The sequence below is a fragment of the Equus quagga genome, chromosome 5 (genome assembly GCF_021613505.1).
Source record: "Equus quagga isolate Etosha38 chromosome 5, UCLA_HA_Equagga_1.0, whole genome shotgun sequence".
Lineage (NCBI taxonomy): Eukaryota > Metazoa > Chordata > Mammalia > Perissodactyla > Equidae > Equus > Equus quagga.
Window position 1 is genome coordinate 103,251,050 of NC_060271.1, and position 22,898 is coordinate 103,273,947.

At 35.9% G+C, this 22,898-nt stretch overlaps 1 protein-coding gene across 8 annotated transcripts in view; it reads left to right on the forward strand.

The window, feature by feature from the left end:
• THADA (THADA armadillo repeat containing) overlaps positions 1 to 22,898 on the forward strand; it is a 308,391-nt gene that overhangs the window by 71,145 nt on the left and 214,348 nt on the right. For all 8 annotated transcript variants that reach the window (XR_006888570.1, XR_006888569.1, XM_046660638.1 and 5 more), the window contains exons 24-26: positions 1,689 to 1,802; positions 6,999 to 7,121; positions 19,885 to 19,976. Coding sequence is in view for 6 of the 8 variants with exons in the window: in XM_046660638.1 (XP_046516594.1) it covers positions 1,689 to 1,802; positions 6,999 to 7,121; positions 19,885 to 19,976 (329 nt within the window). In the remaining 2 variants the exon portion in view is untranslated. The remainder of the gene's footprint in view (positions 1 to 1,688; positions 1,803 to 6,998; positions 7,122 to 19,884; positions 19,977 to 22,898) is intronic.

Consider the following 22,898-nt stretch of genomic DNA (forward strand, 5'->3'; position numbering starts at 1 on the left):
AATGCCCCTGCATTTTTTCCTTCTTTTTCTTATTCCTCCCTCAAATTCCCAAAGTCATGGTTTTTTTTTTTAATAACAATGGGCATCAGTTGCAGACGTGTTCATCTGATACAAAGCTCATCGAGGTAGTTCTGCTGGATGGATTTTGGTGACCTTCAGAAGTCAATTCCTCTCTGATCCGACCCATCTGGATCAGTGTGGTTCATTCTCCCACCTGTAGTTCATTCTGACCTGGCGTGTTTTTGCCTCATTCGTCTGTCTGAGGACAAATGTGAAGGCAACAGCAAGGTCTGGTTGCATGTTTGTGCTATATGCTTATTCCACCTCTAGTTCCCAGCTAGTACTAAACATTGGTCATAGGATGGAGCCATCAGGACCTGTGCTTTCTTAGCCCATCCTTGGAGAGTGTGTCATAACTATGCGCAGTTCTTGGGGGGAAAAAAGCTGTGGTTCCCAGAAGACATTTCAACAGTTGCATATAGCTTTCCTATTTATTTTAGTTGAATAAAATCTAAATTATTAGAAAAATCTACTCAGAGAGGCCACATTTCTCTTAGGGTAACTTACCAATAAAGTTATGTATTCTTGTTTTGGTGGAAACCTTTGCCTAGTGTTAGCAATGGAGAAAAACTGACCACAGTGCTTAGTTTATGAGCTTACCTTTTATGTAGACAGATATAAAGTTCTTTTGGAATGATCATTAAAAAAATAGTATATATATTTTCTAAGCATAAATATACTGTGAGAAATTTCTCTTTTAAACCTGACTGTTCTGTGTATATATCTTTACTTTCCTCTTTTATGGATTATAAAGTGCATCAGAAGAAGCTGTGTAGCTTGAAACTTGCACTCTCAGGAGCCCGTAGCTACATGCGTATGAAATACCCTTGCTATTCCCAGCCCCACACAACCGCTAATCTATTTTCTGTCTCTATAGATTTGTCTATTCTGGACATTTCTTGTAAGTGGAATCATACAGCATGTGGTCTTTTGTCTGTCTGCTTTCACTTAGCGTAATGTTTTCAGTGTTCATCCACGTCGTAGCGTCTATCAGTACCTCATTCCTTTTTATTGCCTCAAGTGGTTTGTATCCTATTTTTATGTTTATTAAACATTAGCAAAATGTTAGACACAAAGTGAAAAAACAGCTCCCCAAAATTCAAATACAGGACCCCTTTGCGGTTTATAGTATTCCCTTTTGTCCCATGGAGTTTCTGATGCTGCGGTTTCATAGTCTTCCAGGTAGAGACTCTTTTGTGAAGAATTAAATAACTGATCAGTCTTCAGGGAGTTTCCAAATCCTTAACAAGAAACTTAAGAAATTTGAAAGAAAGAAATTTATTACTAAAAATGAGTTGCTTATTGTATCTGAGACCTGCCACCTAATTATGGTCCTAAAAGATTTGTCAACAAGAGCCATTCTCAACCTCTTAAAATGATATAATTAACAAGCAAACGGGAAGTGACTTTAGAGATTCCATGATATCACCTTCACCTGATTTTACAGAAGGAGCCTCTGAGGGAGGGAGAGGTTAAGCTACTGGCCCAGGGCCGCATGACTTAATTAACTTGCTTGATACCACATGTTTTTATAAAGGGGATTTTACGTTTTGGAATTGATTCTGGGAAGTAGCAAATAGGCGTATGTAAAATAAGAGCCCTGTTAATTTTACGTTGATTTTCCGTAGGCGCTGTTGGCATCTGAGCCTAAGAAAGGCAAAATGGACTTGTTGAAAATAACAATGAAAGAGTTAATCTCTTTGGCTGGGCCTACAGATGACTCACCGAGCACAGTCCCCCAGGTAATAATGGGAACACACAAACCCTGCTAGGGAGACAGTGGTTTTAAATCTTTGCTGTACTTAAAAGAAGAAGAAAAAAATGTCTGCTAAAGATATAGAACTGGAAGATAGGACAGACATTTGAAGCTTATTTGGATGTCTTTTTGTTTTGTTTTGTTTTGGTTTGATTTTTTCTGCCCACAGAATAAACCACTGCTTTAGTTGATGGATATTGACCAAAGTGGACTATTTTTAAACTCTGGTGAAAACATCCAACTTAGATAAACTATTTTATAATATTACTGTTGCATCTAAAAATTTTAAAATGAGTGTGCCATCACTTTAAAATTTTATGTGTGCTTCTTTGAGTTGATACAAATTTTGTAATTCAACAGTTGAATCTTTCCCTAAGATGTAGTGTCTAACTTTTGGCATATTAACATTTTAATTTTAGCTAATACTTAGTGCCTTTTAGTCACTGCTGAAGTTGGGTAAGTATGTACACGTGTGTGTGGCTGGAGTTGGGCTGAGCACTCCACACAGCTCTCCTCCACTCCACTCCGCGGTAGTAACGACCTGTCAGATCCTCCTTGTCTAGGCCTTCTCAGTAAATGCTTCACAGCTGGACGTTCCTGCCCAACTGTGGGAGGTCCAGACTAGGTCAGAGAACAGACTGAGAGCTCAGGTTTACCATCAAGTACAGTAAGTACATTTGGTTTTCTTTTAGAGCATGTTAAAGCAGAGCCCATTGGCTAGAATGTGGACTGGTGGAGAGGATGGCCTTCATTAACATATGGCACACAGTGGCATATGACTATAAGCTGTGAAACTTATTTCTTTGGAAATTTTAAATAAAATGTTATTAATCACCTTTCCAAAGTGATCATTTTATTTTCCAACAAAATATGAAAAATACAATTAGTTCCTTTTTCCTAGATTATCACTCTTTTAAAAGTACTATTTTTTATAGGAACATCTAAAAATAATGGAGTTGGTTTTAAAGAGTGCTGGATAATTATTGTCCTATTCTACTTCGAGATTGTAAATGGCATTTTAGTCATCATTTTGATTAAATTGGTAAAATTTTAAAATGTTGTCTCTGACCAGTCTTCCAGGCGTTAGTTGATGATTTGCTTTCCTTCTCCCCTCCCATGGCTTACTTCTTTATTATTTTTTTAATGTATCTGTGAAATGTTTCAGTACCTAAAAATGTGCAGTGACTAATCACCATCCCTGAAACCAATTCCAAGTTTAAGAAGTAAAACATTACAGGTATAATTGCTTACACTGTGGGTTCCTCCCCATCCCATTCCCATTTCTTCCTCCTCAGCTGTAGTCAGTGACCCAAATCATTCCCATGCATTTTTTTCATTCTTTTATGACCTTTTTCTTTTTGCAAGAGTGGTATCATCTACACGTCTTTTTATAGTTTGGATTTTTCACTCAACATTATTTTTTAAGATTAGTAAGCTCCAAGTTCATTTAAATTTCTGAACAGTCTTTCATTGTATCCAGGTTTTCCCTTTCTACTTGGTATGACATGGTGTTTCCCAGTTTTATTTTGTATTTCTCCAATAACTGGCTAGCTCTCACATCTTTTCATGTATTTATTACTCTTTTGGATTACTTCTGTGAATTGCCTATTTAAAGACTGCCTACTTTTAATTTGGTTGTCTTTGTTTTGCAGGAGTTGAGTTTTTTGTTGGTTTAAAATTAACTTCCCTGATATTAATTCCTTTTGGTTATTTGAATTACACATATCTTCTTTCAATCTATGGCTTCTCTTTTCACTTTGCTTATGGTTTGTATTGTTACATGGAAGTTTTAAATTTTACTAAAATGGAATATGTCAGCTTTTCCTGTTATGATTTGTGCATTTGGATCTTGTTTAAGAAGTCCTTTCATACCCCCAGGTCAGAAAGATATTTTATATTTTGTTTTTAAAGTTTTATTTATCACATTTTGGTCTTTACATCACCCATAATTTCTTTTTGTTGACATGTAAAGTAAGAAAATAATTTTACTATTTTCTATTTGGATAACTAAAATACAAGCATTTTTGATATAGTACCTCCTTTCCCCTTGCTTTATAACAGCACTTTTATCATGTACTGTTTCTATCAATATGCATGTCTGTTTCTGTCTTCTGTTCTATTGGTCTATTAGTCTATCCCTGGGCCAAAATCACTATTTTACTTACTACATCTTTTTAACAAGTTGTGATATCTGGTAGGGTGAAGCTCCCTTTTTTTTCTTCAGAACTATCTTGGCTGTATTTGTCCCATTGCTCTTTCATATAAGTTTTAGAATCAGCTTGTTAGGTTCAACAAAAGGCCTTTTTTGAATTTTGGTTGGAATTTAAATTTATTGATTTATTTGTGGAAAATGACCTTTTTTTTTTTTTTTGGTGAGGAAGATTGTCTCTGAGGTAACATCCATTACCAATCTTCCTCTTTTAGCTTGAGGAACATTGTCACTGAGCTAACATCTGTGCCAGTCTTCCTCTATTTTGTATGTGGGATGCTGCCACAGCAGGGTTTGATGAGCGGAGTGTAAATCCATGCCTGGGATCCAAACCTGTGAACCCCAGGCTGCCAAAGCAGAGCATGTGAAATTAATCACTATGCCATTGGGCAGGCCCCCAAAATGACTTTTTTAATGTATTGAATCTTCCAGTCCACGAGCATGGCTTATTTCTCCATTTATTTGGATCTTCCTTAATGTCTTTAATTATTTTTAAAAATAATTTTCTGTAAAAGTCTTATAGATCTTTTGAGAGATTTATTTCTACATATTTCATATTTATTCTTGCAATTATAAATGCTATTTTAAAAATTACATGTTGCTAGTGTGTAAAATGCAGTTTTTTGTTATTGTTGTGCTTTTAGTCAGCATCCTACCTGAATTGTTGTAATACAACTCATGACTTGTCCGTAAATCCTTTTGGAATTTTTTTTTATAGACAATCATATCCTCAGTAATGCTAAATTTGTTTTACCTTTTGAATTCTTGTTCTTAAAAAAATTTTCTTATCTTATTCTGCTGCCTGGAACTTGTTGGTACAGTTTTGTATAGAAATAAAGATAGTAGGCATCCTTATATTGTTTCTGATATTTGCTGTGGGTTTTAACCTGTCTTATATCTGATTAAGGACATTGAATTTTATTGAATCCTTTCAAGCATCTTTTGAGATAAATGTTTTCTTCTGGAATTTTCAAACATCCTAAATTATATAGACTTTTGAATATAATTCGGTCTTTGCATCTAGAGAATGAACCCCCAACTTTGATGTGATGAATTTTTTTTTACACATTGCTAAATTCACTTAAAAATTTTCAAAACAATATTTTTACATATTTTCACTGTATTCATAAGTGAAATTGGCCTGTGATTTTCCTTTTTCATGCTGTACCTATCCCTATTTTTTATGTGAAATTTTTTATTGAATTACAGTGTATATACAAAGTCATGTGCAGATCATATGTGTACCTCAGTCAAGTTCACAAAATGAGGGCACTTGTGTAACCCACAAGGAAGAGAACATTTTAGCACCTGAAAGCCCCCTCTTGCTGCCTTTTAATCAGCACCTTTTCCCTGAGAGTAACTACTAGCCTAACTTTAACACCTTAGTTTTACCTGTTTTTTTGAATTTTATATAAATGAAATCATACATTAGATACTCTTGATATGGCTTCTTTTGACCAACATTATGTTTATGATATCCATCCATATTGTAACTTATTCATTTTCATTGCTCTATAATACTATACAATTTATTTATCCATTCTTCTCTTGATGAATATTTGGATCGTTTTTAAATTTGGGTTATTAAGAATAGTACTTTTAAGGACATTCTTGTGCATGCCTAATGGTGAACATATATGTACATTTCATTTGAGTAGATACCCAAGAATTGTTATGGGATATGTGTATGTTCAGCTTTAGTAGATACTACCATCTTCCCAAAGTAGTTGTCCTGACCTTGTTTTGATAGCCAGGCTGTACCAAACTTAGAAAAGAAATTTGGGAGTCTTCTCTAAACAGTTTATATAAGGTTGGGATTATCTATTCTTTGACTATTTGCTAGGATTCATGGGGTTGTCTATTCTTTGAATTTTTGGTAGAATTCATCCATAAAATCGTGGATCTTTTTTTCTTTTTTAACTGTTGTGGTTATTTTGTTGGATTTGGTTTTTTGTTTTCTTTTTCGTCTGTGGGTAAGATTTTTAACTATTGATTTTCTTTATGTAATGGTAATATCTGTCTGGCTTTTCGATTTCTCCTTGAATTTGTTTTGATGAATTCTGTTTTCTAGGAAATTATTTGTTTTGCCTTAATTTCTCAAATTGATTAGGGTAGTATTATTCACAGTGTTATTTTTGCTTTATTCTCTGATGTATCTGTAGTCATGTCCTCTTTGGTCTTCATGATATTGCTTATTTTCTTCTCTCTCTTCTTGGTTAGTTTTGGCAGAGGTTTGTTTGTATTTCAAAGAATCAGCTTTTGGTTTTGTTAATCCTCTTAGTTATGTCATTGCTATTTTCAGATTTTCTGCTCTTTTTTTATTTTCTTCTCTATTTTGAGTTTATTGTTCTTTTTCTAGTGTCTTAATTGGACATTTAGCACATTTATTTTTAGTCTTTTTTTAGATAGAAGCATTTGAGGTATGCATTACCTCAAGGATACATAGGATACCTAAAGTGCATCCCAAAAGTGTTGATGTGTAGTATCTTTGTTATTGTTCAGCTGTAACGATTAAAACATTTTTTCTTTGGCCAGTGTTTTAAAATGTGTCAGTGTTTAAAGTTTTTAAAGAAAACAATTTCTAACTTAATTCACTATAATCAGAGCATAATCTGTAAGATATTAATTATTTGGTATTTGATAAGACTTTATTTGTAGCTAGGTTTCAGGTCATTTAAAAAAATAAATGTTTCGTGTGTGCTTGAAAAGAGTATGTTGTCTCTATTCGTTAGGTACAGGATTCTACGTATGTCTGCTGGATCAAACTTTTTAATTTCATTGTTCAAATCTTATTAACTTTTAAAAAATTGATTTATCAGTTATTAGGTGTGTTTTATTAAAATCTGTTTCATTTGTGGATTATTTCTTGTAATTTGGGTTTTTTTTTGTTTTGAGGCTATGCTATTGACTTCGTACAGATTTAGAATGACCATGGTCTTCAACCCACAACTAAGTTTGAACTTTTGATTCTAGGTTCACGCTTTAAATATCCTGAGAGCCTTGTACAGAGATACACGTCTAGGCGGAAATGTTATTCCTTATATTGCTGATGGGGCTAAGGCTGCGATTCTGGGCTTTACATCACCGGTCTGGGCAGTAAGTGCTTTTGCCATTTATTTTCATTGACTTAATTATACTTCTGAGTAGGTTTTAATAAACTAACCTTTCACTGGATGATAAAAAATAGGTACCACATTTTATCAAGGAGTTTCTCTAAGGGATAAATCCTGGCATCCAGCTCCATTTTGACTCTTGGTATCTTATGGTTGCGTTCTGTCTCCTTTGTTGGCTTATTTGTTTTATTTTAGTGATTGCTCTAGGGCCTTTAATATCACAGTCTACCCCCAAGTGATGTTACACCACTTCACTTAAAGTATAAGAACCTAACAGTACGTACTTCCGTTTCTCTCCGCTCAATCTTTGTGCTGTTATTATGCATTTAACTTTTATGTATGTTGTAAACCCACACTACATTATTTTTGTTTAAACTGTCTATTATCTCTTTTTAAAAATTTACCGTTTTAATCCTTTTTAAGCATACAAGTCAGTGGCATTAAGTATATTCGCAGTGTTGTGCAATCATCACCACTGTTCATTTTCAGAACTATTTCATCATCCCAAATGGAAGCTCTGTACCCATTAAATAGTAACTCCCCGTCATCCCCTTCCCCAGCCCTTGGTAACCTCTGTTCTCCTTTCTGTCTCCATGAATCTGCCTATTCCAGGTACCTCATTTAAGTGAAATCAAATCGTACAATATTTGTCCTTTCATGTCTGGATTATTTCCCTTAGTGTTTTCAGGGTTCATCCATGGTGTATAGCATGTATCATAATTTCATTTTTTTGAAGGCTGAATAATATGTTCCATTGTATGTGTATATGATATTTTCTTTATCTGTTCATCTGTTGATGGACATTTAGGTTTTTTCCTTTTGGCTATTGCAAATAATGTTGCAGTGAACGTTGGTGTACAAGTATCTGTTTGAGTCCCTGCTCTCAGTTCTTCTCTGTATATCACATGGTAATTCTGTGTTTAACTTTTTGAGGTGCTGCCGAACTGTATTCCACAGTCACAGCAGCGTTTATACTCCTGTCAGCAGCACACAGGAGTTCCATTTTCTTCACATCCTCGCCAACACTTATTTTCCATTTCTTTTTTTTTTTATCATAGCCGTCCTAACATGTGTGAAGTAGTGTCTCATTCTGGCTTTGATTTGCATTTTCCTAATAATTAGTGACGTTGAACTGGAAGCAGAACGACTCTTATTATCTTAATGTGTCTTTCTTTTGGATGCTGTAGGTTCTGGTTATCAGTGTATTGTGTGAATACTATAAATATACTCTATGAAAAGATGAAAAAAATCAACACTCACAAAGCATTAAAATGCAGGAAGTTAAATACCGAGTCGCTTTTTTTGGTAATATGATCAGTATTGAGAAACTTTTTGATTCAGAACTCTAAAGATAGTTGGCAATACCCAGTATAGTTGTTGGATGAAAGAAAGTAATCCTTCACATGTTTTTTCATGATTCCTGGGAGAAACAGCATGATTTTATTGTTTTCCTACATCATTATGCCTTCTAGAACAGAGGAGACTAACCTATGGTTTGTAGGTGCTTGACTAGCAAAGAGAGAGGTGAAAAGAAGGTGAACTGTAATGCTTTACCTACAAAATGGAGAATTTACTAGAAAGCCAGGCTTTCCAATTAGTGAGCTACAGAAACCATTTCATAACTGTATGATAAGCCTCTAATTGAGTCAGTATATTGCCATGTAGCCAAAGGTGCAGAGTCTTAATGTAAAGAGGAATCCTCAGGGTTGCCAACTCTTTCCTGGAAAATTGTGCATCTTCCTGTAAGAAAGACAAACGTCTGAAATTCTGTCTGGGAGTATTGCCTAAGTAGTCCTGAGGACACAGTGTTTACCTTTCTCATTTACAAGAAGCAGAGTATTACCTGTGTACCGTCAGTAGAGTCATAGAGGTAGGAATGTGGCTTGACCATCAGGAAAACTAGAGATCATAAAACTGATTGCCAAAAATATCGGTATTGTTTTCTTCAAGCCATTAATTCAAGATGAACAAAGGAATGTTCTCTGTGAAAGGGCTTTCAGAGAGTGAAACCTGCTGACTTTTGCAACTTTTTAGCCAAACCGAAGTATCAGAAATAAGTGGTTCATTTTTTTAAAAAGTCTTTTTTGAGGCCTTTTAAATAGTAACACATGTGCACTGAAGAAATTTTGAAATAAAGAAAAGCATAAACAAAAAAGTAGAAGTCACCTGTCAAACTCCCATACAGATGTAATCATTATTGGCCCATTCTGATGATTTTCTTCCTCTTTTTTCTATGTGGGCTTTATATGTGTGTAGCATTTACATGCACACATATCCACAAAGACTGCATAAGTATGTATGAGTGCTTATATATAGTTTTATTTTCGGCGGTCATCCTTTTTAACCCTGGTTATGGAGGAATCTTTTTGTTTCTATTCAGTTTGTTTGCTTTACTAGAGAAAATAAACATCATAGCTATAATGATCCATACTTTGACTTTTAATATATTGATTGTTATGTTTCCTTCCTTAAAAAAACCTAATCTAAGATACACCAAAATTATAAATCAATATAATCAGTGAATGTAAAGAACTCTCGATTTTACAAAACAGTTTACTACAATATTCTCTGTTGAAGTAATTTAAAGACTGATTTTTCCTGATTGCATGTGAAATATGGTTTGGTTTACAGAAATCTGACTTGTACACATCTTCTGAGGGATGTATCTTGTGCCTAATGGTGACTACATCTATATTTTTGATTTAATTGTTTTTCCTGATAAGTTAGAAGAGAAGAAAACACAAGTAAAATGAACTTAATTTTGCAGTAAAGGAAAATTTTCCAGGAAGCATTCATGTATGTATTTAATTTGTTTTTACAGATTCCTCAATCTTTTGTATTGAGACCATACAAATCTCTCAATCTTCACCACCTATTAGACATTTTTAAAATATAGAGAAATGTATTGCTGTAAACATGTTATTCATTAGGTATACCTACTATGTTGCAGACGATGTATTAAGCACTAGAAATACAAGGATAAATAAGACATAATCATAATAATCATTGTCTTATTGAGTATTTTCCATGTGCCTGCCATCATTTACATTAATTATCTCAGTTAATGCTCAGAATCCCGTGAGGTAGCTTCCGTTATTATAATCCCCACTTTACAGATAAGGAAAACAAGACTCAGAGAGGCAAAATAACTTTGTCTAAGGACACATAACTATCATCTTTCTGACTCCAGAATCTCTGCTCTTATAGGGGAAAGTTTTGGGTGTTATAGGAATACAGAGAAGGTGCATTACCTACCATGCAGAGTTTTGGCCCTGTTCCTTGGAAAACAAAGCTGGAGGAGTGGCCTGAGTGCTAAGTTTTTATTGAGTGATACCAGCCCAAAGCAGCAAGAATGAAGGAAAGAGGAAAGACATTACCAAGTGGGCCTTACCCTTGTAGGGAAACTTAGCTGAGTGTCTGCTCATGTGGCATATCTTATAGCCATGTGGTCATCTTTTAGCCAGGCCATGGGAAACTACCACTTCTTGAATCAGTCTCATTTCCTGTCTGTTACTCGTCAAAGTTCAGCTGTTGGGGCATTAAGGTAACTTGGGCAGGTGTTGGTATAACCCATGGACAGCTGCTAAAGAAGCCAGATTCCATATCCTGTGATGTCGTGTCTCATGAGTCTGGAAATGCCTGGATGAGCCACATCCTCCATGGGTATAGGTGGGACGGACCTAGGGTTTGAAACTATGGCTCCAACTGCTATTGAAAATCCTACATGAGAGAATTTCACAGTAGAGGAGTGATGAGATCTGACTGTTGTAGTCAGAAGTGGAGACTCAATTATAAGGTGGCAAGAGGGACAGAAGACAGCCATCAATAGGCTATTGTAATAGTTCTTCCAAGAGATGGTGGTGGCTCGAGAATAGAGAGGTGTTGGTAAAGATGGTGACAAGAGATAATCTTTGACATTTTTTTTGGAGATGAAGCTAGTTTAGTTAAAAATTTAGGTACCGGAAAGTAATTTTTTAGGTACATAATATGGAAACTGAGAATTTTCTGGGCAGTTTTTGGAAACTGAGACATTTTTGGGCATTCTCCTTTTTATGTTCAGTAACTGTGGAATACCTGATCTTCTTTCGCTGCATCCTCATTGCAAGGCAGGTAACTCATCTTTCCATCTTTCCCAGAGACTCCACTGATTATGCCGCTTGAGGGTCCTTCTAAGACACACACTGGGTTTATATTTCTATCTGGTATATCTTTAGTTTGCTTCTGTCAGTGCAACTCTGGTTCACAGTGGGCAGTGGGTTTCAGAGGAAGGAAAAAAGCCTTTCAGATATTCCCAGTAACGCTGCCGTGTGTACTCTCTGCCTCTGTTGATGCAACGTCTCCAGGCCCTTTGGTAGCTGTGAGATTTGCACAAGGGCGCCAGGCTGAGAGCTGTGTGGTGCTGAAACCCAGCCATGCTCTCCTTATTACATGTGTTAGTTTGAGCTTATTCACTCACAGGAAGAGTACTTTTTTCTAATTCACATGTAGGTGGTGTATGGGCTAGTAGAAGCTCTCTTTCTTCTTTTGTCTTCTCATGGGAAAGGTGTTTTGCTACTTTAAAAGCAGGTCACCATGAACTTCGGAACATGGTTGGCCTCCCCTTGATCGTAGACCCAGAAATCCCAGTACAGTCTTTTTGGAATTACAGATAAGGGACTTGTGACATAAAGTTTTAAGTGTCCTTTTCAAGGTCACATGTCTAAGAAGTCATGGAAGGCAAATTAGAATCCAAATCTCATTTAACTTTTTCAAAAAGTATTTCTTTCTACTATTAACTGCCACCGTATACCCTAGACAAAATATTTTATAATATTATATGCAGATCCCAAGCTCAAGGACATGACTGTGTATTAAGGGTGAAGGTGCATGATGTGTAAATGACCATACCACAAAGTGATTGCACATTGTGGGCTCTCCATTCATATTTTTTAAATATTTGTCAAGGGAGCATTTATATTATATAAGAAAAATCAGGGGCCTGCCCCAGGGCCAAGTGGTTAAGTTCGTGTGCTCTGCTTCGGCGGCCCAGGGTCTCACTGGTTCAGATCCTGGGCATGGACATGGTACTGCTTGTCAGGCCATGCTGAGGTGGCATCCCACGTGGCACAACCAGACAGACCTACAACTAGAATGTACAACCATGTACTGGGGGGTTTGGGGGAGGAGGAAGAGGGGGAGCAGGAGGAGGGGGGAGGACGGAGGAGGAGGAGGAAAGGAAAGAAAGAAGGAGGGGGAAGGGGAGGAGAAAAAGAAGATTGGCAACAGATGTTAGCTCAGTTCCCAATCTTTGGGAAAAAAAAAGAAAGAATCATACATATGTAAGAAAAATATATACATATGTACACATGAACAGATATACATGCATACACACTTATCCATACACACACAGGTTTGTGAAACCTGATTTTCTTTTCATTTACCTGACTCTTCTATATCTTACAGAAGCCTGTATGGAAGCTTTTTCATGCCAGAAAGAAGAGAAAAAGTATATTCTCAGTGAATAGAAGGGAAACGCTTTGGTAGCAGTTGTTAGTTTGCAGCTGAATACCAAGTTCCTATCAACTATATGTTGGGGGCTTGGTGGAGAAGGAGGTGCAGGAACAGGAAAATTCTCTGGTGTTTTTCTTGTGATAAGGATTGATTCTAGCTGGAGTTATTTGTCAGCCTTTCTGTTCTCTGCATTTCTAACTTAATTACTACTTACTCTTTTCTATTGTTACTCTCCTTTTTACTTGCATTCTCTCTGATCCATCCTTCCCAAACAGGACATGTTTTCATTGACATGAGCTTTTCCAAATATATTAGCACCATTAATGACCTTTTTCATTAATCACATTCAGATTTAACATCAATGATTCACATTAACATTTACTATCAATAATTTAGGAATTGATAATGTAGTTTGTCAGTCAGTCACAACCTCTTTCTCACTGTACTTCTACTTAATTTCCCTCCTCATTAGCTTTAATAGTGGACAGGGACAGAAAATATGAATGAAGTATTCAAAAATAAAAAATACCTGAAACAGGTGTCCGTGACCCATTTATACTATTGCACAGAAATATAGGGACCTTTTCTATCTTAAGTAACAAGTAGAGTCTTCCATGCTAGTTATTTTGCTCTACATTTGCAATAACTTTCTTTAGTGTTATGCTCTGTAACGTCTACACTTTTAAAACATAGAATATATATTTTTCAACTTTTCCATTGAAAATCAATTAATGTAATACGCTATATGAAGAGACTAAAGGGCAAAAACTATGTAATCATTTAAGCAGATGTAGGAAAAACATTTGACAAAATCCAACACCATTTCATGTTAAAAACGCTCAATAAACTAGGAATGGAAGGGAACTTTCTCGACCTAGTGAAGGGTATCACTGGAAAACCTGTAGCTAACCATGTACTTAATGTACAATGTATCCTTGTCAGGAACAAGACAAGGATATCCAATCTTGTCACATCTTTTCAACATTGTACTGAAGGTTGTAGGTAGGGCAGTTAGGCAAGAAAAAGAAAGAAGAAAGTCAGCCACGTTGGAAAGGAAGATGCAAAACTATGTTTTTCAGTGACATGATCTTATATATAGAAAATCCTAAGGAATCCACACACACAAAACGTTAGAGCTAATAAACGAGTTCAGCAATAAACAGGACACAGATCAATATACAAAAATCAATTGTATTTTTGTACACTGACAATGAACAACCTAAAGATGAAATTAAGAAAACAGTTCAATTTATAATAGCATCAAAAAGATTAAAATACCTAGGAAGAAATTTAACAAAAGAAGTGCGAGCCTTGTACACTGGAAATTATAAAACATTGTTGAAAGAAATTAAAGAAGCCCTAAGTAAATGGAAAGGTATTCCATGTTCATAGACTAGAAAAACTATTATTGTTAAGATGGTAACATTCCCCAAATTGATCTACGGATTTAATATAATCTCTGTTAAAAGTCCATCTGAATTTTTTGCAGAAATTTACAAGATGACCCCAAAATTCAGATGGAAATGCAAGAGACTCAGAATAGCCAAAACAGTCTTGAAAAAGAACAGAGTTGGAGGACTCACGTGTGCAAATTTCAAAACTTACTACAAAGCAGCAGTCAAAACAGTGTACTGGCATAAGGACAGACATATATAAATCAATGGAATGGAATTAAGAGTCTAGAAATAAAACCTAACATTGGTAAAAAAGATGCTAAGACGATTAAATTCAATGTTGAACAATATGTTCAACAAATGGTACTTCTACAACTGAATGTCCACATACAAAAGAGTGACTTTGCTTCCTATCTTACACCATATTCAAAAATTAACTCAAAATGGATCAAAATCCTAAATGTAAGAGCTAGACGATAAATCTTTTAGAAGAAAATGTAAGTGTAAATCTTTGTGATCTTGGATTAGGTAACAGTTTCTTAGATGTGACACCTAAAGCATAAGCATCAAAAGAAAAAAGACAGATAAATTAGAGGTGATCAAAATTTAAAATTTCTACATTCCAAAGGATACCATCAAGAAAATGAAAAGACAACTGACAGAATGGGAGAAAATATCTGCAAGTGATATATCTGATAATCATATATTTGACTTATATCCAGAATATATAAAGAGCTGTTATAACTTAACGGTAAAAAGACAACCCAATTGGGGCTGGCCCGGTGGCGCAGCAGTTAAGTTTGCACGTTCTGCTTTGGCCACCTGGGGTTCATTGGTTCGGATCCCAGGTGCGGACATGGCACCACTTATCAAGCCATGCTGTGGCAGGTGTCCTGCATATAAAGTAGAGGAAGATGGGCACAGGTGTTAGGTCAGGGCCAGTCTTCCTCAGCAAAAAGAGGAGGATTGGCAGCAGATGTTAGCTCAGGGCTAATCTTCCTCAAAAAACAAAACAACACAAAACAGAAACACTACAACCCAATTAAAAAATGGACAAAGAATTTGAGTACGTTCCTCCAAAAAAGATGTAGAAATAGCCAATAAACACATGAAAAAATGTTTAACGTCATTAATCATTAGGGAAATGCAAATCAAAACCACAATGAGGTATCATTTCGTACTCACTAAGGCAGCTGTAATAAAAAAGATGGACAATAACGAGTTTTGGGGAGGATTTAGAGAATTGGTGAAACTGGAACCCTTATACATTGCTGGTGAGAATCTAAAACGGTATTGCCACTTTGGCAGTTCCTCAAAAGGTTAACATAGAGTTACCATATGACCCAGCATTACCACTTCTAGGTACATACCTGAGAGAAATGAAAACATATTCACACAAAAACTTCTACATGAATGTTCATAGCGTTATTATCCATAATAGCCAAAAAGTAGAAATAATCCAAATGTCTGTTGAATGAAGAGTGGATTTTTAAAATATGCTTTATCCATACAATGGAATATTATTCAGCCATAAAAAGAAAGACATACTGATAAATGTTGTAACATGGGTGAACCTTGAGAACAGTCAAAGGAAAGAATCCAGACAAAAAGGCTGCGTATTACATGATCCCTTGAATATGAAATGTCCAGAATAGGCAAATCCATAGAGACAGAAAGTAGATTAGTGCTTGCCTAGTGTGAGAGGATTTGGAATGACTACTGATGTGAAGAATTTCATTTTGAAGTGATAAAAATATCCTGGAATTTGGGGCCGGCCTGGTGGCTTAGTGGCTAGGTTTGCACGCTCTGCTGTGGCCACCCGAGTTTTGCAGGTTTGGATCCTGGCCGCAGGCCCACACAGCGCTCATCCAGCTGTGCTGTGGCAGCGTCCCAAGTACAAAATGGAGAAAGATTGGCACCGATGTTAGCTCAGGGGCAATCTTCCTCAAGCAAAAAGAGGAAGATTGGCAACAGATGTTAGCTCAGGGCCACTCTTCCTCACACATACACAAAAAATCCTGAAATTAGGTAGTGATGATAGTTTCCTACTTTGTGAATATTGTAAAAACCACCGAATAGTACCCTTTAAAATGGTGAATTTTTATTTTATGTGAATTCTATTTCAATATAAGGAAAGTTAATTTTTAAAAATATCTTAAAAGATTACAAAGCTATAGTAATCAAAACAGCATGGTACTGGTACAAAAACAGGCACACAGATCAATGAAACAGAATTGAAAGCCCAGAAATAAAACCACACATGTACAGACAGCTAATCTTTGACAAAGGAGCCAAAACATAGAATGCAGAAAGGAAAATCTCTTCAATAAATGGTGCTGGGAAAACTGGACAGCCACATGCGAAATAGTGAAAGTAGACCAGCATCTTTCTCCATACACAAAAATACTCAAAATGGACCAAAGACTTGAATGTGAGACCCGAAACCATAAAACTTTTAGAAGAAAATATAGGCAGTCCACTCTTTGACATCAGCCCTAAAGGAATCTGTTTGAATACCACGTCTACTTGGATAAGTGAAACAAAAAAAATAAATAAACAAGTGGGTCTTCATCAGACTGAAGAGCTTCTAGAAAGCAAAGGAAACCAGGATCAAAATGAAAACCAACCCACCAACTGGGAGAAGATATTTGCAAATCATATATCCAATGAAGGGTTAATCTCCATAATATATAAAGAACTCACACAACTGAACTACAAAAAAACAAACAACCCAACCAAAAAATGGGCAGAGGATATGAACATTTTTCCAGAGATGATATACACATGGCCAATAGGCACATGAAAAGATGCTCAGCATCACTAATCATCAGGAACATGCAAATCAAAACTACACTTAGGGGCCAACCCCATGGCCGAGTGATTAAGTTTGCATCCTCTGCTTCGGCAACCCAGGGTTTTGCCAGTTCGAATCCTGGGCAAGGACGTGGCACCACTCATCAAGCCATGCTGAGGCGGTATCCCACATGCCACAACTAGAAGGACCCACAACTAAAAATACACAACTATGTACTGGGGGACTTTAGGAGAAAAAGGAAAAATAAAATCTTAAAAAAAAAAAACACTTAGATATCACCTTACACCCATTAAAATGGCTATAATCACCAAGACAAAAAATAACAAATGTTGGAGAGGTTGTGGAGAAAAAAGAGACCCTCATACAGTGCTAGTGGGAATGCAAACTGGTGCTGCCACTATGGAAAATAGTACGGAGATTTCTCAAAAAATTAAAAATAGAAATACCATATGATCCAGCCATCCCACTACTGGGTATTTATCCAAAGAACTTGAAAGCAACAATTCAAAGAGACTTATTCTCCCCTATGTTCATTGTAACACTATTCACAATAGCCAAGATGTGGAAGAAATCCAGGTGCCTATCAACTGATGATTAGATAAAGAAGGTGTGTCTGTGTATGTATGTATGTATGTATCCACAATGGAATACTACTCAGCCATAAAAAAGACAAAATCATCCAATTAGCAACCACATGGGTGGACCTTGAGGGTGTTATGTTAAGTGAAATAAGCCAGACAGAGAAAGAAACACTGTATGATTTCACTTATTTGTGGAACAAATGAACTTATGGACAAAAAGAACAGTTTAATGGTTACCAGGGGGAAGGGAGTTGGGGGGTGGGCACAAGGGGTGAAGGGGCACACTTATATGGTGTCTGACAAATAATAATGTACAACTGAAAAATTTTCACAATGTTACAAATAATTATGACCACAATAAAAAAATGTTTTTTAAACATCTTAGAAGATCATCGTTTGGTCACTTGTGATGACCAAGGGTTGCTATGGCGTGAAATTCTGCAAACTGGTAAATTTCTGGAAATAATTCTGTACTGGTTGAGTAACAGGGTAACCAAATAGCTGATGAGGGAAAGCTTTTTTTTTAATAGTTTTTCTGAAAAGTGTAATTACTTAATGATAGAATATCACCATTTTGCCACACCTACTGCAATAGATAATGATGATCATTGGCTGCTCATGAGGGAACTTGATAATGACTGATAATGCTGGAAACTACTGATCCATCTTAACGTTACTAAAAGACATCATGTGTCTCCTGTCTCCAGCCTACTGAGTCCAACAAGGGAACGTGCTTTCTGGGGGTGCCCATTCACTTTGTCGAACAGTCCTCTCCAGTTTTGAATAAGGTGTGCATTGGCAGGCATCCTCTTTCACCTCCAGGCACTCCTGGTTTAACTTTACTGCATCTGGCAGCCCTTGTCAGAAAGTTTGATTTAGAGCAAGATGGAATTTGTGTTTCTGTTTTTTCTTTTTATGTTTTCGTTCGAATCCTGAGAGGAAACAGGGCCTAGATGACTTTACTAAATTGTGTTAAACCTAGGAGTCTTGGGAACTAAGTCAATGGTAAGAGATAATCAAGACCTGAGCTAGGGCAGAGGAGATGTCATTTGGGGATATTAGGCAGGGCCCGTGGTAGGGGCTTTGTTAATGTTTGTTGACTTTTGAATGGACATAAGTGAATTTGTCCAATTTTAGGGTTTCATTGCAATGTTAGTATGAATTGTGCCAGTGTATCTATAGTCCACTTCTAGAGTTACCATGCATGAATTGAGTCAGTCGGGCTTCTAGAGGAGAGGTTGTGAACTGGTAGCTGATAGGTCAAATCTAGCCTACAATTGTGTTTTATTTGGCCTCTACAATGTTTTTTTTTTTTTTTCCTTTAATTTGTTGTCAACACTTCAAAATAGTGAGATTTCACATAAAAATAGGGGTTTCTGGCTTCTCTTGAAAAAGCAGATCATCTGGCAACACTGGGCTTTTATTCCCTCATGGCAACAACTCAGCTGAAGCTGAATAGGGACTGCCTTAGACCCAGTCCTCTGCTGCCCCTGTCGCTCACTGATCATTGGAGTTTGTGACCGTTACTGGCAGTGGTTTCAGGACGCTATTTTCTAAATCTTACCTCGTTACTTTCAGTTACCCTTCTTATATTGCCACTTAATATGCCCTGTAATTATGATACCTATCTGATTAGAATAGAAGCCTTGTGTTGGCAGTAAGTGTGTGTCTTCTATTTCTGGATATTCTTCATGGTTCTAGTATAGTGCCTTACACAAAGTAGGGAAGTCAGTACATATTTATGTATCTCTACTTTGATTTGTCAAAGTAATTTAAGCCCAATAAGCCATAGCATTCAAGACATTTTTATTATATAGCAAAGCATCTTGACACATTGGTTTGGGAATAGATATGCTCTATTATTATCATTTTGAAGAAATGATTTATGTTTATTAATAATAGTTCTTTCCTCTTATTTTTCTTAACCAGTTGTCTCAGATAATTTTAGTGTTAAAATTACTTTATTAGGTTACTGTCATTATGGGGTTAATGACAACATTTCGGATATTCTTGACCATATTAATAACATGGATACTTTGAGTTAGGTCTTATAAATATTTTCTCATAGGTAAATGATTACAGAAATAAATGGAAAAAGTTGAGTTCTTTACTGGGATATTCATCACTGGAAAAGATGTGGAAAAATGAATTTATTTTTTTAAAGAAGTGTTATTTGATACAAATACAAAGAGATAATGCCAACAGTTGGTGGTAATGTTAGAAGTATAGGAAAGAGCTGTGTCGTGTGCAGGTAGTTGCATTGTAGAGCTCAGTTTAAGAGCAAGTCATTGAACTACTATAAAGTTTTTGAAAATTGTCCTATTTTATGAACACAAACCATATTTTCTTTAGCCCCACACTAGCCAATTGGGTAATGATTTTGAATGTCTAGTTTGAACATTGTAAATGTTGGTTTCATGCCATGAATATTTCTTAACCCTTATTGTGTGTTTATTTTTATATTAGGTGAGAAATTCATCCACACTTCTCTTCAGTACCTTGATCACAAGAATATTTGGAGTTAAAAGGGGAAAGGATGAACTTTCCAAAAAAAATAGGTAAATTCCATCTAATGCTAACTTTACTTTTTACAAAATATTGTCCTGGCCAAAAAAAATTTTGAAATTTTGCTACTTTTATAGATTCATCTAGAGCATAAAAATATAAAAATACTATAGTAAGTTAATCTATGCTGCCAAATTCTAAGCCCTTGGGCAAAAATATCTACTGGCTAATGAGTGGACCTTTTAAAGCAACAAAAATATAGCAAGGTAGCAAAGGCTGAAAGTTAGAGCTTGTTTCTCAGTGCAACAGCTAAATTTTTTTTTTTTAATTTGCATCTTCTGCAGGTATTCCTAAAATGTCCTAAGTTGCTTTTTCTTGATGTGTCATCAAGTACTAGCTTGTGCAGTATCTTTGCTTTTACAGCTGGAAGTTTAAATGTTTATGATACACTCATCAGAACATGTCCCAGGTTACCTTTGCATTAAACTCTGACCAAAGGGAGCAGTTACAGATCTCGGCCACACAGAATAAGCAATACTTTTTACTTTGAGGTCTTCAGTATTATGTTTACTCTCTAAGATGTTTTTCTCTTTAAGTTTTTTTTAACATCTGGAAGGAAACCTGTCGAAACACTGATTACGGGTAATTTTTAGATACAATGCACACGTTGTATTTGTTGGTTTTTAAAGAAGAGAAGCTTTGAATAGTTGTTTCTTTAACGCTTGGGATTTACTGGTAGTCCAGTGGCTCGCAGTTGTTAACACTAGATGTCACTGTCGCTGCATGTTTAATTACTGTCTTAACTGCATTTAGGATCCAATTTGGCCCAGTGGTCTTCCGCTTGATGATCTAGAGATAAATCAGGCCCTATTCCTCTCCTACCTAAAAAACTTGATTATCACACTTTTAATTTAGGTTTTAGGCTTTTGTTTATTAAAATATATTTTCTTGGGATGCAACTAAGTCTTAGGAATTAAAAAATATCATGAAATAATTTTATGATGCACTGTTGGGGATTTTACTGAAACCTACCAGTTTGTCTACCTACTGAATTGTCATTTAAATTGCTACTTATTACCCTATAAAATTCAATAAATATTTAAAAGGAAGGCAACAGGCTATATGTATGCATCCCCTGAGTATATTCAGGAAATACCAGAGAGGTTTCTTGTTTTTTTTAACTCCAGCTGTATTTTTTAAATAATGATAACATTATTCCTTTGAAAGGATGCTTATAATTTTTACTGTTTAGCCAGTTCCTAAAGAAATTCTTCCTGTCAGTAGTTTGAAATCACTAGTATTTGTTTCTCCTTAGCTTTGTTTATTTTGTTAATAATTCAACAAAGTGCTAAGATTTAAAACAGTTTGGTCATGTGAGAAGGCCGTGATAAATAATGGTATAAATAAAAGATGATATGAGGTTATCAAACAAGTGAAATTAATGTTTAAAAGTGAACTTGAAAATGAAGAAATGCTTTTTTCCCTTTTCTTTTTTATGAAATGAGTGATTCTTGGATGTGTTTACAGATTTGACTATGTACAAGAGAAAATTATCGGATTTATTTCATTTAGGTTGTTATCTGAAGGAAGGTGGAAGAATAGTGCAATGAAACCACACTGTTTGAATCTTTTTGCCAAAGGCATTCTGATGGGAGCCTCCGTTATAAATTCACTCCTCTTAAATAGGAAAGGTTACAAAATATATCACTCTCTAAGAAAGGGGGAAATGGAATATTCATATAATTGTTTTGAGTAAGGTTGAAAAGTGAAATGTAGGAATTAAGAAGTTAACAATTTTTTAAAATGTGGTGAACGTTTTTGGTAAGAGCCTTCATTTCAATAATATGAAGATTGGTATGTATCATTACACATACAAGGCTTCCATTCTCTGTTTAACCCTTAAAGAGTAGATTTCTTGGCAGCACCCACTAGATTTGCTCTGCAAAACCTTTAGTGTCTTAAATTTGCCATTATTTGTAGTGGTTCTTCTAGTTGTGGTTTGTTTAATTATGTCACTTTTTGTTGAAATGTTTATATGCCTGTTCCCTGCAGTATTAACTTCCTGAGGGCAGAGCCTTTTCCATCTCTTCTGTGTATATACAACGGGCACTTTAAGAATGCTAGTAATAATGATGTCTTGTTGGTTGGTTACTCAGCCATTGAATAACTAAACTCAGCTGATGAGACCTCACAGGCCGGCTAAGTCTACTTCCACAGCCACAGATTGTTCTGCACACACTCTTGCAAATGTGTGCTCTTGGTCAGAAGGGAACTGGACATAAAAAGAACATCTGTGTTTCCCATCTAGTGGAAAAAAGTGTCTATCTTGGAGTAAACAGACTTGGTTTCTAGGCATTTTGCTGCCACTAGAGTTGACCTTAATAGACTCCCCTTATCCGCTTTGCACTTCAGTTTCTCCATCTATTTAACAGGAATAATGAGATCTGTGCTCTGTACTCACAGGGCTATGGTGAGGATAAAACAAACTATTAACAGTTCATTTTCTTTAAAAATATTGGAAGTCCTGTGCAATTAGAGATACAGTTTGCTTTTTCTCTCTCTTACTACTTCTATTATTGTCCTATCATTGTCTTACAGTTACACTGTGCCTTTTGAGAACAGGGTCAGTCTCTTATCCATTTTTGCATACCTGGTGCCTAGTGTAGTGTCTGGCATATGATAGGCATGCAGAAATAGTTGCTTAATGAGTAAGTAAATTTTGTTCCTAGAGGTTTCTACTCCTGCCTTTGTTGCCATATAGCCGTGATAACTAACTGAGACAAGTCAGTGAACCTCTCTGGGCCTTGGTTTTCTCCTCTAAGATCTGGACTATTCTTGAGGCCTCCTTTGCTGTAAAATACTAAGCTAAGGCTTTCCATAATTGTTACTAGAATTGTGAGTTTGGTAAACTGTGTGTATTCCCAGTGCCTCAAACAGTACCTGCCTCATAGTAGGGACAACAAGTTCCCTTCTCA